This window comes from Lissotriton vulgaris, chromosome 4_1 (genome assembly GCF_964263255.1).
Source record: "Lissotriton vulgaris chromosome 4_1, aLisVul1.2, whole genome shotgun sequence".
Lineage (NCBI taxonomy): Eukaryota > Metazoa > Chordata > Amphibia > Caudata > Salamandridae > Lissotriton > Lissotriton vulgaris.
In genome coordinates, this window is record NC_141691.1 from 1763321737 (window position 1) to 1763337149 (window position 15413).

At 51.2% G+C, this 15413-nt stretch overlaps 1 protein-coding gene across 18 annotated transcripts in view; it reads right to left on the bottom strand.

The window, feature by feature from the left end:
* Positions 1-444: 444 nt before the first annotated feature.
* Positions 445-15413, bottom strand: part of UBR5 (ubiquitin protein ligase E3 component n-recognin 5) — a 2064863-nt gene continuing 2049894 nt past the window's right edge. For all 18 annotated transcript variants that reach the window (XM_086966085.1, XM_086966077.1, XM_086966080.1 and 15 more), the window contains one exon: positions 445-1786. In XM_086966085.1, the coding sequence (XP_086822211.1) occupies positions 1574-1786 (213 nt within the window). In that variant the 3' untranslated portion in view covers positions 445-1573. The remainder of the gene's footprint in view (positions 1787-15413) is intronic.

Genomic DNA, 15413 nt, shown 5'->3' on the forward strand with positions numbered 1-15413 from the left:
TCCAAATTGCGTAGTCTTGTTTGACCGAAACTACTTAGGGACGGCATGGGACAGGAATTTTTAGGATGCCAACGTAGAAAGCAGGAGAAAATCTGACCAAGTGCACTTACACAGCCATTTTATTTCAAATGCATAAAACCTATGTTTAGACTATTCTTTGAAAAATTGTTCTAAAAACGCATACTTTGGGCCCACTAATTGTAGGGAGACATAGGCACAGTTAATCTCAGAAATTAGGCTTAGAGTCAGGATTCCTCAGTGGGCTACGTTTTCAAGCCCCTGACAAGGGTCTGATCTGGGAATACTAAAATTCATAAACAATATATTTCTATTGTGTAGAAGTGCTTGATTTTTGCCTAGACTCAATAGTGTTCCCCAAACACAAGTTTTTAGTATGAATTATAGACATTAATTCTCAATACTTAAAAAACATAACTACATACATAGAAAACTAATGTATCTTTAATCTGGTTCACATTTTCTCCAGTCTCTTTATTTAAAAATGTACATAACAAGAATACAGCTGTATACTTGGGAAAGGCTTCATACAAAAGTCATTGAGCTGCTCAAACACATGTTTCTGAAATTAAACTCCAGTAATCATGATCTAAAAGAATATAGTAAAGTTACCAGAAAGTGCCCAGGCTAAAGATATACAGCTGAAATGTCAAACGAACCATTTTTTGACATTGTAAGAATAGTAGAGCAACACTCCTGGACAATTACCTCAGAGCTAAAATAAAGTTCTTTTTCAGGATTATACAGTGGTGTTCATCTATAGAGCCCATCACACTTTACATACACACACTGCAAAGAAAGCACATTTTCGATTGTGAACTAAATGTTGTGAACAAGTTATATTATATATTTCTATACATTTAAATTAAACAGTGAGGATATTTATCACATGCAAATTTCCAAGAGCCCTGTTCAGTGAGAAGGCCTTTCCATGTAGCACTTAGGAAGGACCCACTGATTAAGTGCTCTCAGTGGTTTTGTGATAACCCAACAGTGCAAGAATTCTATGCAGCCAAACAAAAGTGCCTGCATAAGTAAATGACAAATGATTTCAAATGCAAGCTCTAAATTTCAAGTGAATTTTGCTTTCACAAGTTTAGTATGTATGATCATGTACACAAATGCAGCCAACTACAAATTAAATATTAAAAACAAAAGCAAGACTGAACATATGTTTTTATTTTTATATTCCTTATTCCCTCTATACAAGAACCTTTGATGAAACTCTCCACAAAGGCAGCAGTGAATTTTCATAACAGATTTTACATTTTCCCTCTCAGCAAAACGATAAATCACAGTGTAAAGTATATTTTCTGCTGTCATCTTTGGCTGGGCGTGGGCCACAAAGTTAATGATTAGCCCAACTGTCACACAATTAAAAGTGCTAGGACTTCTTGGGCCTTTGGGTGCAAACTTGGTACAAGGAATGTCTGCAGTTAATCATTAAGTATCACCAGAGGCATGACAGCATTAACTCTCAAACTTTTATAGACAAATGGAAAAATCTACAAAACTTCAGCAAGTAATATTACACAGCAATACACATTTATATACACTACACAAAACCAAAATTCTTGGTCTTGACAGCAAGTAACAACTTCTGTTTCAGAATCTGCTTAGAAGAATACAGTGGGACATAAAGACGGGAAATGCAGGTGTTTGCTGTGGGAAGATGCTGGTCATCAGGGGGCCTTATAGTGATTGAAGGCATCGGTTGGAATCCTTCCTCGCTGGCAGGCAGTGATGGGCTCGATGTCCAAAAGTAAACCTAGAAACGTAAAAATGTAAAGATGTAAGCAGAGACATTCATTTTCTATTTAATTGTAAGCAGAGAAACATTATGGGTGATTGTTTTCAAATGGTTACTGTATTTCCCCAGCACATTTATTTCTCTTGAAAAAACTTGAGTCATCCACGGGATTCTGGAGTCTCAGCCTGGTGGGGATACATTCAAGGACTTCATAAACAGCATTGACATACTTGTAACTCAACCTTTTCTACGCTTGTTTTTCTGCTGGATACTTTGTATTCCCATAGACTAGCAGTCAAGAAATATGTTGAGGCATTCAACTAGATCAAGAAACAATCGCAATTCTCTAGGATGGGTTCCAAGTTGCACTCGAGTAGGGCCATCCAAGTTAATGATGCGGACAGAGCTAGTCAGAGCACCTTAAGAACAAATGTGACTGAATAATGGAAACATCAAGAGAAAGGTGGGAAAGAATGGCAGTGCTTCATTTTTGGATGATAAGAGTATCCATCAGAAAAGTGTTACCACAATAACAAGTTTAAATTGACTCTTCTCTCCAAAGATTACTCATCCATACGTTATCCCCTAACCGCACCACCAGAAGGAGCGTTTGACAACGGCAAACCCACCTACGTGTAAGTGTAAGAGAACATTTTAGCCCATGGAATCCCTCTGTAATATAAACTGAATCAACAAGTACTATCTGACAAAAATAAGCACAAACATACAAAGAAGCTTTGTAAATATCCAAAATGGGAAAGCTCTGAACAAGAGACGCTGTGCGACCCTTCTAATAGAAGAAGGGATGCTCCCATCAGAAGGATGCCTTTTCATTAACTTCTAGCAGAGTTTAATGTTTTAACATTGTTTAACATTCCAAACACAAGAAACTCAAACAAAAAACCTGGTTGCCTGACCTCTTAAGGGCCAATTATCAAACACTCCTCAACTTTGGAAGGTGGGGGCAATAAACTGTTAGAAATGGGTTTTCTGGTTGGCTATTGTATGCACCTAAGGCAGGCAGAATCCACCACTAGTCAGGATAAGGGGATTACACATCTGAAATAACACCGGCTCACCACCCCCTTGGTAGCTTGGCACCAGCAGTCCAGCTTATCCCTGAGGCAATGTGTAAAGCATTTGCACATAATAAACAGAAACCAGTGAAAACCCCACAAAAGGACACCACCTCAGTTTTAGAAATATATCCAAAATGTATCTGTGTAAAACAAAACCAGATCGATACAAATCCAGCATACAGTGATCAAAAATAAATAAAGCAGACATAGGCTTTATATACAGTTCCTGGAAGTCAATAGCTCAGTTCGGGTTATCAGGCGTCTTGAAAAAAATAAATAAAACAGTTCCAGCCGACGTCGACTGATCTCTAGGCGTCTTCGCCGATGGCAAGCTTCTCTCTCTAGGTGTCTTCGCCGATGGCAAGCTTCTAAACGTCGGCCTACTGTGAGGCGACGGAGAGTGTCTCGACGTCGACTGACTCCTATCCTTAACATACTTTGAGCCCGAGGCTGTATGCTTCAATGTCAAAGCCCTTCTCGACGATCGAGACTCATGCCGTCTTGACGTCAGACTGTGTAGCCCCTCTCTTCGGAAGCGATGTTGCAGGGGAACAATCTGGAACCTGCCGTTTTCTTGACGTAGAAGAGTCAGAGTGACGATGGCGTCAATATTCTTGATAAGAGGAAGGCTCTTGCGACGCAAGGCCACTTTCCAGGCGGGCTGTTCCTCTCTCCATCACAGCTTGAAGGCGAATCCTTTCTCTATCTCGTAAAGTTCTTGTAGAAAACTTTTTAGAATGATAGCAGTGACTAGAAGGAAGACAGGCGATGCACACTGAATGTGGTTCTGAAATGGCCATCTTCTTCCCACAGGATGGACATTTGCGAAAAAGGGTGGCATTCTGACAGAAAAGATGTAGAAAGTCTGTCAGAAAAGGTTAACAAACCTTTGTTTTGCCAATGATGCCTCCGACAACTTGTAGGGCGGGTCCTCCTATCGTGCCACTGGCAAGCATGAAACAATACTCCAAAAGATGACTTCACTAAAAAGCAATCGGAGGACACAGCAAGGATGCAGGCAAAGTCCATTTATTGCTAATAGGATGGCATGACGTGTTTCGGCGGGAGTTTGCCTTTATCAAATGCCATTAGTATCGGAAAACTGCCTCCTCCCTCTTTTTTAAGAAGTCCTACAGTGTTCTCATTGGTGAGAGTCCAGCTGACCCCTGTTGTTCAATCGGAGCAGTGTTGTAGTCCTGACTGACGAACTGCAACTCCCAGCAGGCAGCAGCGCTGGGTAAGTGTCTCCTTTGTGGGTTCTTTAATTTCATCACAGTGGATGCTGGAATTTCTGCAAAGAGAGCTTGTGCTGGATTAAATAAGGAGTTTTTCTGTATATCACTTTTACAGTGTTTAGTCTATATTATGTGAATCCTGAGCGACTTGTTTTGCATATATTATTGATGTGATTTTTGGCAGTTTACCCTGTTTTGGATTCTTGGATGAGGCTGCATATGGACATATACGAAGTATACATACATATTTAGGTGTATGGGGTTGATATATATATATATATATATTTGCTCAGGGATCCAGCATGACTATTGATGAATATCCCCTGGAAGAGAAGTGCTCGGTTTCCTCTCTCCTAAGGGAGCTTCATTGGCTTAGTTCGGAGCAATGTGTCCAATTCAAGGCTCTTTGCTATGTTTTCAAAGCAAGGGCAGTCACTGCCCCTCACCAAAGCACTAAATTTATGAAGCTGAATCAACCTGCCTGCCGTTTGCGCTCCAGTAACCTCTCAGTGTGCACTTTTCCCAGGAGCAAACAAACTCGTATGGGAGGTCGCTCTTTTGCTTACCTTACTACTTGTGTAACGATATATCTGTAAGAGACATTAGTTAGTGATAGATTCCTTACCTTAGAATATCCCCAGGCGTCAGACTGGATCCGGAAACTTTTGCGTAGCAATACCCCTGCGTGCCGGTAGGCGTCGTCTGCGGCTCCGCGTCCGTCGTCGGCGTCGTGAGCGCCGGGATGACGTCGGAGTACTTAGACGGCGCCCATGCGCGCTGACGTCAGTTCTGACACACAGCTTTTCCGCGCCAGATACGCAGAGCCATGATAGAACTAACACTGGTGCCATGAAACTAGGGCCCTGAAAGGGGATGACCTTAACCCTAGATATCGGTTCGCAGAACGGGGAGGATGGGTGGGTCGGTAAGGAATCTATCACTAACTAATGTCTCTTACAGATATATCGTTACACAAGTAGTAAATTGTGCATCTGAAAGAGACACGTTAGTGATAGATTCCTTACCTTAGAATAGATACCCCACCAATACCAACCCCGGTGGTGGGTCTGCGAACCAATATCACACCAGAAAGTCCTGGAGGACGGAACGGCCAAAGAAGCCATCCCTCCGGACTTGACTGTCCAGGCAGTGGTGTCTTGCGAACGTGTGCAGCGAGGCCCACGTAGCTGCCTGGCAAATGTCCTGCAGGGGGACACCTCGGCCCAGGGCAGTTGTCGTTGCCGTGGCCCGAGTGGAGTGAGCCCGCAATCCAGCCGGGGGCTCCTTCTTCGCCATGGAATAACATGCTTGGATACACAAGATGATCCACCTAGAGATGGTCCTCTTGTGCACAGCCTTTCCCTTCTTCGCGCCCACGTAACCAACGAAGAGTTGGCCATCCACCCGGAATTGGCGTGTGCGATCTAGGTAGTAGGAGAGCGCACGTTTTGGATCCAGACGGTGGAGCCTCTCCTCCTCTTTCGAGGGATGCGGAGGCGGAAAGAAGGTGGGCAAAGTGATGGATTGCCCGATGTGGAAGGCCGTGACAACCTTGGGCAGAAAGGAAGGTCGTGTACGTAACACCACCTTGTCAGGATGAACAGACAGGAAAGGTGGAGAAGAAGAAAGAGCCTGGAGCTCACTCACTCTCCTGGCAGAGGTGATGGCAAAAAGGAATGCCCTCTTTAGAGTAAGGAGACGAAGAGGACAGTTATGAAGTGGCTCAAAGGGAGCACACATCAAAAAGGTGAGAACAAGATTCAAGTCCCACTGGGGCATCACGAAGGGAACAGGAGGGAACATGTGCGTGATGCCCTTCAGGAATCTACTTACAATAGGGGACTTGAATAAAGAAGGCTGGTCTGGTAGCCTCAAGAAGGCGGATAGAGCAGAGAGGTACCCTTTAAGAGTGCCCAGAGCAGAGCCCTGCTGGGCAAGGGAAAGAAGAAAGAGCAGCCCTTCCGAAAGGGGTGCAGAGAAAGGATCCACAGCCTTTGCTGTGCACCATGCCACAAATCTGTTCCACCGGCAGGCGTATACCGACTTTGTGGAGGGACGCCTGGCTGCCAGAATGATGTCACAGACTTCGGGAGGCAAGTCAAATGGCCTCAACTGCCGCCGCTCAATCTCCAAGCTTGTAGGTGGAGACTGGACAGGTTCGGGTGCAGGACCGTCCCCTGCTGCTGCGACAGAAGGTCCTCCCAAAGAGGCAGACGAATCGGGGGATCGACTGACATGCTGAGTAGCTCGGGATACCAGTATCTTCGTGCCCAGTCCGGAGCCACAAGGATAACCTGGGCCCGGTCGCGCCTGATCTTCTTCAGCACTCTGGGCAGAAGTGGTATAGGCGGAAAGGCGTACAACAGACCGCAGCTCCACTCGCGACGAAAAGCGTCTCCGAGCGAGTGCCGCCATGGAAATTCCAACGCGCAGAACTGATGACATTGCGCGTTCTCTTCTGTGGCGAATAGATCTAACCAAGGCTCTCCCCACTGCTGAAAGAGACCTTGCGCCACGTCCGAGTTCAGACGCCATTCGTGATCCATCATGCACCGACGGCTGAGTTCGTCCGCCCTGGCATTCAGAGAGCCTGCCAGGTGTTGAACCACCAGGGTCACGCCCTGATGTTCCAGCCATTGCCATAGGCGCAGAGCCTCCTGGCAGAGGGTCCACGACCCCACCCCGCCTTGTTTGTTGCAGTACCACATGGCGGTGGTGTTGTCGGTGAACACTTGCACTACACGTCCCCGGACAGAGGGGAAGAATGCTTTCAGTGGTAGACGAATCGCCCGCAGCTCCAGCAAGTTGATATGGAGCCGGGACTCCGCCGGAGACCAGAGGCCTCTGATCTCCGCCTCTCCCATGTGGCCCCCCCAGCCCTGGAGGGACGCGTCCGTCACAACTACGTGCTCCGGGTTGGGTAGGGAGAGGGATCTGCCACTGACCCAGTCGCGGTCCGTGAGCCACCACTGCAGTTGTCTCGCAGTGCCCTCTGAGATCAGGACATGATCGGACAGATTGCCCTGATGCTGGGCCCACTGAAACTTCAGGTCCCACTGCAGAGCCCGCATCCGCCACCTGGCGTGACGCACCAGAAGGATGCAGGAGGCCATCAGTCCCAGAAGCCGTAGCGTCAACCTGACCGAGACTCGGGATAACGGCTGGAAGATGGGAACCAGAGCCTGAATATCCCGAACCCGCTGCTCGGGTGGATAAACCCAAAAGTGCGCAGAGTCGAGAACCGCTCCGATGAAGAGGAGCTTTTGAGAGGGACACAGGTGTGACTTCGGCACATTGATGGAGAACCCCAGCAGGTGCAGGAGGTCGGCCGTAGTCTGGAGGTGGCTGACGACTGTCTGGGGCGAGCCCGCCTTCAACAACCAGTCGTCGAGGTAGGGGAAGACTGATACCCCCTGCCTGCGCAGATGAGCTACGACCACCGCCATCACCTTCGTGAACACCCGTGGGGCGCTGGTAAGGCCGAAGGGGAGCACGGTAAACTGAAAGTGCTCTTGGCCTACCGTGAACCGCAGGTAACGCCGGTGGGCCGGCAGGACGGGGATGTGGAAATAGTCGTCCTGCAAGTCTAACGCTACCATCCAGTCTCCTGGGTCCAGGGCAGCCAGGACCTGAGCCAAAGTGAGCATCTTGAACTTCTCCGTCCGGAGGAAGCCGTTGACGTTCCGCAAGTCCAAGATAGGGCGTAGGCCCCCTTTGCCCTTCTTGGGCACCAGAAAGTAGTGGGAGTAACAACCACACCCTACTTCTGGCCCAGGAACGCGCCCGATGGCCCTCTTGGCCAAGAGGGCCGAAACCTCCTCTTGCAGAAGTTGCAAGTGATCCCCCGACACACGGTGGTATTGAGGTGGCATGGATGGAGGGGATGCCTCGAAGGGGAGGGAGAAGCCCCTTCGGACAATCTGCAGCACCCACCTGTCCGAAGTGACTGTATGCCAGTGGGAGAGGTGATGGCGAACCCTGCCCCCCACAGGCGTCACATGGGCCTGAAAACTCGGACTAGGAAGGTTTTGAGGCCGGTGCTGCTGAGGGAGGTGTGGACTGGCCTTGCTGCGGGCCCCGACCACCGCCACGGCGGTTCCCACGTCTGCCACTGCGCTGCTGGACATTTTGCGGCGTGTGGCTGGCGGTACGTGGTGGGGCCCCCATTCCGTGGCCACGAAAGGAGCGAAAGGCACCCGTTTGGTGGCGTGGGGCCGTAAGGCCCAAGGACGTGGCCGTAGCCCTGGAGTCCTTGAAACGTTCCAGCACATGGTCTGCCTTGTCGCCGAAGAGGCGACGGCCATCAAACGGCATGTCCAGGAGGGTGGCCTGGACATCGGCCGAGAAGTTGGCGGACCTCAACCAGGCGTGGCGTCGAACCGCCACTGTCGTTGCCATCGCCCTGCCCAGTGAGTCCGTTGTATCCAGCCCACACCGGATAGAAAAGCGTGCTGCATCTCGGCCGTCCGCAAGGGCTTGGCTGAGTTTAGCCTGGACCTCCTCCGGGCATCTAGGCAGCACCTCCGCAACCGTGTCCCACAGGGTGTGGGTGTAGCGGCCCAAGAGACAGGCGGTGTTCACAGACCGCAGCCCTAAGCTTACAGACGAGAAAACCTTCTTCCCGAACTGTTCATATCTCTTGAATTCCCTGTTGGGCGGGGCCGACGGGAATGCGGTTTGGGAGTTTGAGGCCTGGATGACCAGACTCTCGGGGGTGGGATGGGTGGACAAAAAGCATGGGTCGCCCGGTGCCGGGCGGTAGCGTCTGGCCACGTTCCTATCCACAGGGGGGCTGTGGCGGGCTTGGACCAAGTGCCCAGAAGAACGTCACACAAGGCCTCATTGAACGGCAGGAGGGGCTCCGCGGAGCCTGACTGCGGTTTGAGGACCTCAGTGAGGAGATTAGTCCTCACAGCCGCGACGGGGAGCTGAAGGTTTAAGGCCTTAGCTGCCTTCGTCAACACTACGCTGTAAGCAGAACCCGCCTCCGAAGCCACAGTCGGGGGCGATGTAAATCCAGTGTCTGGCGAGGTGTCAATACCACTGGCCTCCCCAAGCTCATATGTCCAGTCCTGCTGTGACTGGCAATCATGTGCCAGAGGGTCCTCGGACCCCTCCCAATGCTCTTCGTCACCTGTGTCCTGGAGACCAGGATTAGCAGCCAGGGCCTCCTCGTGGAGATAAAATTCTCCAAAGGCCGACGGAATCGGCGCCCAGCGGCGCCCTACCGACGCCTGAGCAGGACCGTAGGAGGCATTGGGGGCGGCAACCACATCGGCTGCCGGGGACGATGTAGGAAGGTACCTCCTGACTATGGTTGCCCCCAACTTTTTGCCCTGTATTTTAGCTGGTTTTTTGACATAGTCGACCTGGGACCCTGCCAATCAGGACCCCAGGCCTACTGCTCTCTCTGTAAAATGGATTCCATGTACCCTAGGTGCATTTCCAATTGGTACTGGGCCACCTTATCAGACCCTGTAACTCAGGGCATAGGTGTACCCAGGGCCTACCAGGGGCTGAAGCATGTATTATGCCACTCCTGGCTGGCCTCCTAAATTTGACACAACTGGCTGCATGACAGCTGGGGCAAAGTCGTGTAATCACCCTTTGCTGTAGATATAGTATACCCATATCTAACCCTAAAATGGACACACAGATTCCTATCAGTCACTCCTATGGCAGGCCTTAACAATCCTGAAGGCAGAGTGCTTGAAATCGTGTGAGATGGTGCTCTGGCATGAGCTGAGCCTGTCTGCAGCTTGCGGAACCAAGTCCTAATAGCTGTTCCATGATATCGCATACCATATACTCTTAAGTGCATTAAAATCCTCGCGGTTAAATGCTATCTTTGGTATTGCTTTATCAAAACATGTCGAGTAAGGTGTCATACGAATTGGAATACTAACCCCTCGCCAATTCTGGCGACGGGGTTAGCATTCCACCCTTCTAGAGGGACACGACATGGATGTAACTGTGAACCCCGGTTAAAGTTAAACGAAGCCTCAGCTCCACAAAATGGATGCTGCCACCACAGACACGAGTCTGACCCCCTGCAGCTGGGAGTCCTTCCAGCGAGGGGAGCCTGGACAAAGGGTTTCCTGTCGAGGGCGGTGCTAGCACCGTCGCAGACAGGGTTTTGTGTATCCTGGGTAGGCAGGGCTTTACAGGAAGGTGACTGCTGAGTGGCACCCCGGTGCTCACTACGCATAGGCCGGTCAGAACCAGTTCCAGGGGCACACCAGCCCCTGACCTGGGGAAAGTCCGGCATGGGAGAGGGGTGTAACCACCCCCCTCCTAGTCCCACCCATAGGCAGGACCAAGTCACCGGGTCAGCCCCCTTTTTTAGTATAAAGATAGGAGCGGGCCCCCTGTTAAAATTAGATCATCTTTGGAATCAAGACACGACTTTCTGCGAAAGGACATCAAGATTTCTTCTTCAAGATTCTCCCTTGTGGCTAAGGAGTAGTCACCCTGCATCCGCAGGCACCATCCTAAGAACACTGCGGTCTGCTGCAAGTCCTTCCTCCGGAATCCGACTGCCCAGCTCGACGAGACCCGGCTTCCCTGGCACCTCTGACCTCTACTCACCTCTACAGCCAAGCTGAGAACCGTGAGTGCGACGAGACCTCGAGGGACCGACGATCGCCAAGACTGCACGACTTCTTTGCAACAAGCCCACCGTGTGCTCCACTGGTGAGTGCTTTGGGGTCCGAGAAGCCCCCACCCTGAGCAGATCCAGCAACGAAGATCAGCCCTCCAGCATCTCCACGATCTGCGTGGGGCCCTTCTGCTTTTGCCTGCTCACCGCGCTGTGTGGCTACTAGCCGGCTGGCTTGTGGCCTTCTTCACGACGCACGACGACATCACTGCTGCTGGTCTGGTTGCTCCAGACTGGCCCTTGCTTCCTTGCAACAGAGAAGCACCCCGGACCCTCCTGGTCCACTCCAGAGCCATTTTGAGTCCACCGCGTGGGCTTGAATTTGCCAAGGCTTTGTTGCCCAATCCTGGGTCCAGCGACGCCGACAGCTTCATCCATCGTGGGACAGCTCGCTCCTCCATCCTGGTCGCCGACAACGCCTCCTGGTCCGTGAGATCTGCAGAGCACAACGTCACCCACTCACCTAGTCGAGGTGACTACCATCCGGTGCCCTCCTGGTGCCACCTGACTACTGGCTAGTAGTCTCGAACTTGGTCCCCTCTGCTTTCAGGTGTCATCTCTCTTCAAGATCCAGGCTTGGATCCCTTCGAACTCTCTTCACTGGTCGCCTGCCAGCATCTTTCTTCCAGGCTCCTGGTCCGTCTACGAGGATTCCCGACGTCTTTTGAGACATATGCAGCTGCAGCCCCTGGGCTAGGTAACTTCGGCATTTCGGTGCCCCAGCATAGCCTCACTATCCAAGGGTCAGAATCCACTTTCGTTTTCCTCCTACCAGGTCGGGTTCGCCCGAGAACACTAACTCTGTGAAATCTAGCTACCATAGACTTTGTCCCGCATCCCGCGTGAGAGTGCACACTCTGCACCCGAGTCCCCTAGGCCTCCTAGAAGTAATCTGAAGATTCTATAGTCAAGACCTAGCGATTCCAAAGCCTATTAGTACTGTACTTACCTGCTAGTAATTTCGCATTCCACTTTCAGAGTATATGGTTTTCCGTGCCCCTCGGGCATTTGTATATACTGTGCTAACTTAAGTATTTTCGTAAGAGTTTTGTTTTGTGCTTAGTACCCTGTCCTCATAAAGAGTAAAGGGCTGTTGTGATTCTTAATAAATATCTTGTTTATTTTCATAACACTTGTGTGGTGTCCTTTCACTTGGTATTCAAGGGGTATATGTGTGGTATAACAGCTGGCTTAACACGCCCTCTCGAGTCTTTAGCCTTAGACTGCTCGTATCCACGCTACTAGGATAGCTGGTCTATAAGGTTGACTTACAACCAATCATCAATAAGGGTTGCTGGACTGATACATAGTGTTCACTAGAATAGTGAGCACTGCATATCAGGCCACCTTCTCACAGACGACACCTGAAGGGACGGCGCCGGCGAGGTCGTAAGGTCGACCAGCGAGGTCCCGGAGCCGGATCCAGCGAGGTCTTGCGGCGCCGAGACCGAAGTCGCCAGAGGCGCCGGGGCCGAAGCACCCGACGTCGTCGGGGCCGAAGCGCCCGACCCGGAAGGACCTCCAGACGGAACCGATCGGCCCGAAGGCGCCACGGGAACCGACTGAGGAGGGAGGGCCCTCATGGCCATGAGGTACCTCTCGATCTCCTCCGGCGTCGCGCCGTGCCCAGGGACCCGAAGGTGTGAGGCAGGCGGCGACGCTTGCGACTCCCACAGAGCCGCGTGGGCGGTGTCGCCCGAGTCCCCGGCCGCATCGTGCGAGCGTCGGGGCGGGTCGGTGGATCGATGACGTCGCTCCGACCTCTCATGCCTCTTACCTGAGGACTTGGAACCAGACGATCGGTGTCCACTTCTGGAGCGTCGATGACTCCGACCTCGCGACCTGTCCCTCGACCTCCCGTGGGACCGGGACCCGGAGCGGCGCGGGGCCGACTGCCTCAGCTCGAGACGCTTGCCGGACCGCTCCCGCCTAGCCTTCGACGTCAGGGCCCGGCAGTCGGAGCAGGATCGATCGTCGTGGTCGAGGCCTAAGCACTTCAGGCACCGGCGATGGGGGTCCGTGACCGACATGAGTCGGCCGCACTTCGAGCAAGGCTTGAACCCGGGCATCCCTGGCACCGATAGTCGAGAATTCGACAAAAAGAGAGAGATCAAAAGGATCAAAAATTTCAGTCAAAAATTGACTGGGGGTAGAGCTTCTTCCGGATCTGCGCTAGCTGGCGCGGAAAAAAGAAGAACGGACGTCAGCGCGCATGGGCGCCGTCTAAGTACTCCGACGACGTCATCCCGGCGCTCACGACGCCGACGACGGACGCAGAGCCGCAGACGACGCCTACCGGCGCGCAGGGGTATTGCTACGCAAAAGTTTCCGGATCCAGTCTGACACCTGGGGATATTCTAAGGTAAGGAATCTATCACTAACGTGTCTCTTTCAGATATATGATGTTCACTAGTTCTAGTGACCACCTTGTATCAGTCCAAACAACCCTTATGGTGATTGGTTGTAAGTCAACCTTATAGACCAGCTATCCTAGTGGTAGCGTGGACAAAGCAGTCTTAGGCTAAACTCTTTTGGCATGTGAAGCCAGCTGTATTACCATATGTAAAACCCTTGAACACCAAGTGAAAGGACACCACACAGGATATATAATAAAAATATATATATATTTATTACTACAAATAGTCCCTGAACTCTTTATGAGCACAGAAGCAAACACGTTAAAACAATTCACCTGATAAGTATACAAAAGTGGCAGAAATATGGATAGGCCATATACTAAAGAAGTGGTATAAGTACCACGAGTCGACAGGAAGTAAGGCATGGGGCCTTGGGAATCGCTGGGGCTATGCTGTACTAACGTAAGTTAGGAACTAGGAGGCCCACGGGATCTGGATTGCAGTGCGCAAAGTTAGAAGCAGTTTACATTGAAGTCAATGGATGCGTAAAAGTTAAAAAGGTGAAGGTAGGAAGTCTTCCGGTCCATCTAGAACTTAACCCTTTGGAATCTGGACACTAGGAGTGTTAAACTACTCGGGGGCACCGGAGTGCCAGCGTTACCTCACCCACAGGAAGCGGGTGCAGTCGAGCCAAAGTGTGTCGGGATTCTGCAGGAGTTCAGATGGAGCCTTGGAGTGTTGATGCTGCAGGTGACCTGATGTGAAGAGTTCCGGTGGATCCAAGGGTGGATCTGAAGAGGTGAAGACCTGAAAGCAGAGAGGACAATGTTCACAGTCACTAGCCAGTGACCGGCGAGGAACCAGGAAGGAACCAGGCGTTGTCGGGTGCCAACAGGTGATGTCGTGAAGCTTGTCTCTTCAGAAGCGTGGACTAGGCGACGATGACGACGACCAGGAGTCACTCACGAGCTGTCCCACGTAGGCTCTAGCTGATGGCGGACTCGCCTTCTTGATTGGAGCAAACAGGCATTGGCTAATGCAAGCCACGCAGTAAACAGAGAAGGCTTCTCACTCTAACCAGCAAGGTCAGAGGGGTTGCTGCTTTTGGGAGCAGCAAGGGCCAGTCTGGGGCAACCAGACCAGCGTTGGAAAGTTGTAGTTTGGTCGCCAAAATGGCCACTAGCCAACAGACTAATAACCGGATAGGCGCGTCGATTGGAACAAAGCAGAAGGGCCCCACGCAGATCTCGTGAGAGTTGGAGGGCTGGTCCTTGGTGCAAATATAGCTCTGTGGTGGGGCTTCACAAGACCCCAAGCACAGCGATGAGGGTACCTCAGGTGCTGCGCAGTCAGCTTCTCGTGGACTTTTCAAGAGGTCCGGTCCCACGTCTCAGGTCGCCTCCACTCGTCTCAGCTTTGCAGGGACTGTGGATCGGGCTGTTAGATGTCTGGGAGTCTGGTTCTTGTCAAGCTGTGGGTTCGGGATCCGGCGGGAGGCGGCGGCAAAGCATTCGTTGATTGCTGTGTTCACAGGATGGCCAATCCTTGGCCACAAGGGAGATTCTTCAGTCTTCTGAGCAGCAGAACGTCGAAGGTCCAGAGTTTCTTCTTGTGTAGTCGAATTTCAGGGTAATCTGCCGTCTTGGGGCTCAGCTCCTACTTTTTAGCCAAATCTAGGGGCTGGACTACCTACTAGGTCCCTCCTATGGGTGGGACCAGGAAGGGGGTGGTTACACCCCCTTTCCTTTGTCCAGTTTCGCGCCAGAGCTAAGGGCTGGAGTGCCCCAGCACCGGTTTTAACTGGCCTATGCACGGGGACACCCTGTGTGCTCCGGGCATGTCTGATTCTATTCAGCCCTACCTAACCAGATACACAAAATCCTGTCGGGGGTGGTGCTAGCACCTCCCAAGGCAGGAAACCCTTTGTCCAAACCTCCCTCGCTGGAAGGACTCACAGCAGCAGGAGGTCAGACTTGTGTCTGTGGTGGCAGCATCCATTTTGTGATGCTGAGGCTCTGTTTAACTTTAACCGGGGTTCAGGTTCTGTACATGTCGTGTCCCTCTAGAAGGGTGGAATGCTACCCCCGTCGCCAGAATTGGCGAGGGGTAGTATTCCAATTCGTATGACACCTTACTCGACATGTTTTGATAATGTCAAACCAGAGTTGGCATTTAACCGCAAGGTTCATAATGCACTTAAGAGTATATGGTATGACGCTATCAGGAAACAGCTAAAGGACATGGTTCCGAAAGCTGCAGACAGGCTCAGCTCATGCTAGAGCACCCTCTCACACATAACCAAGCACTCTGCCTCCA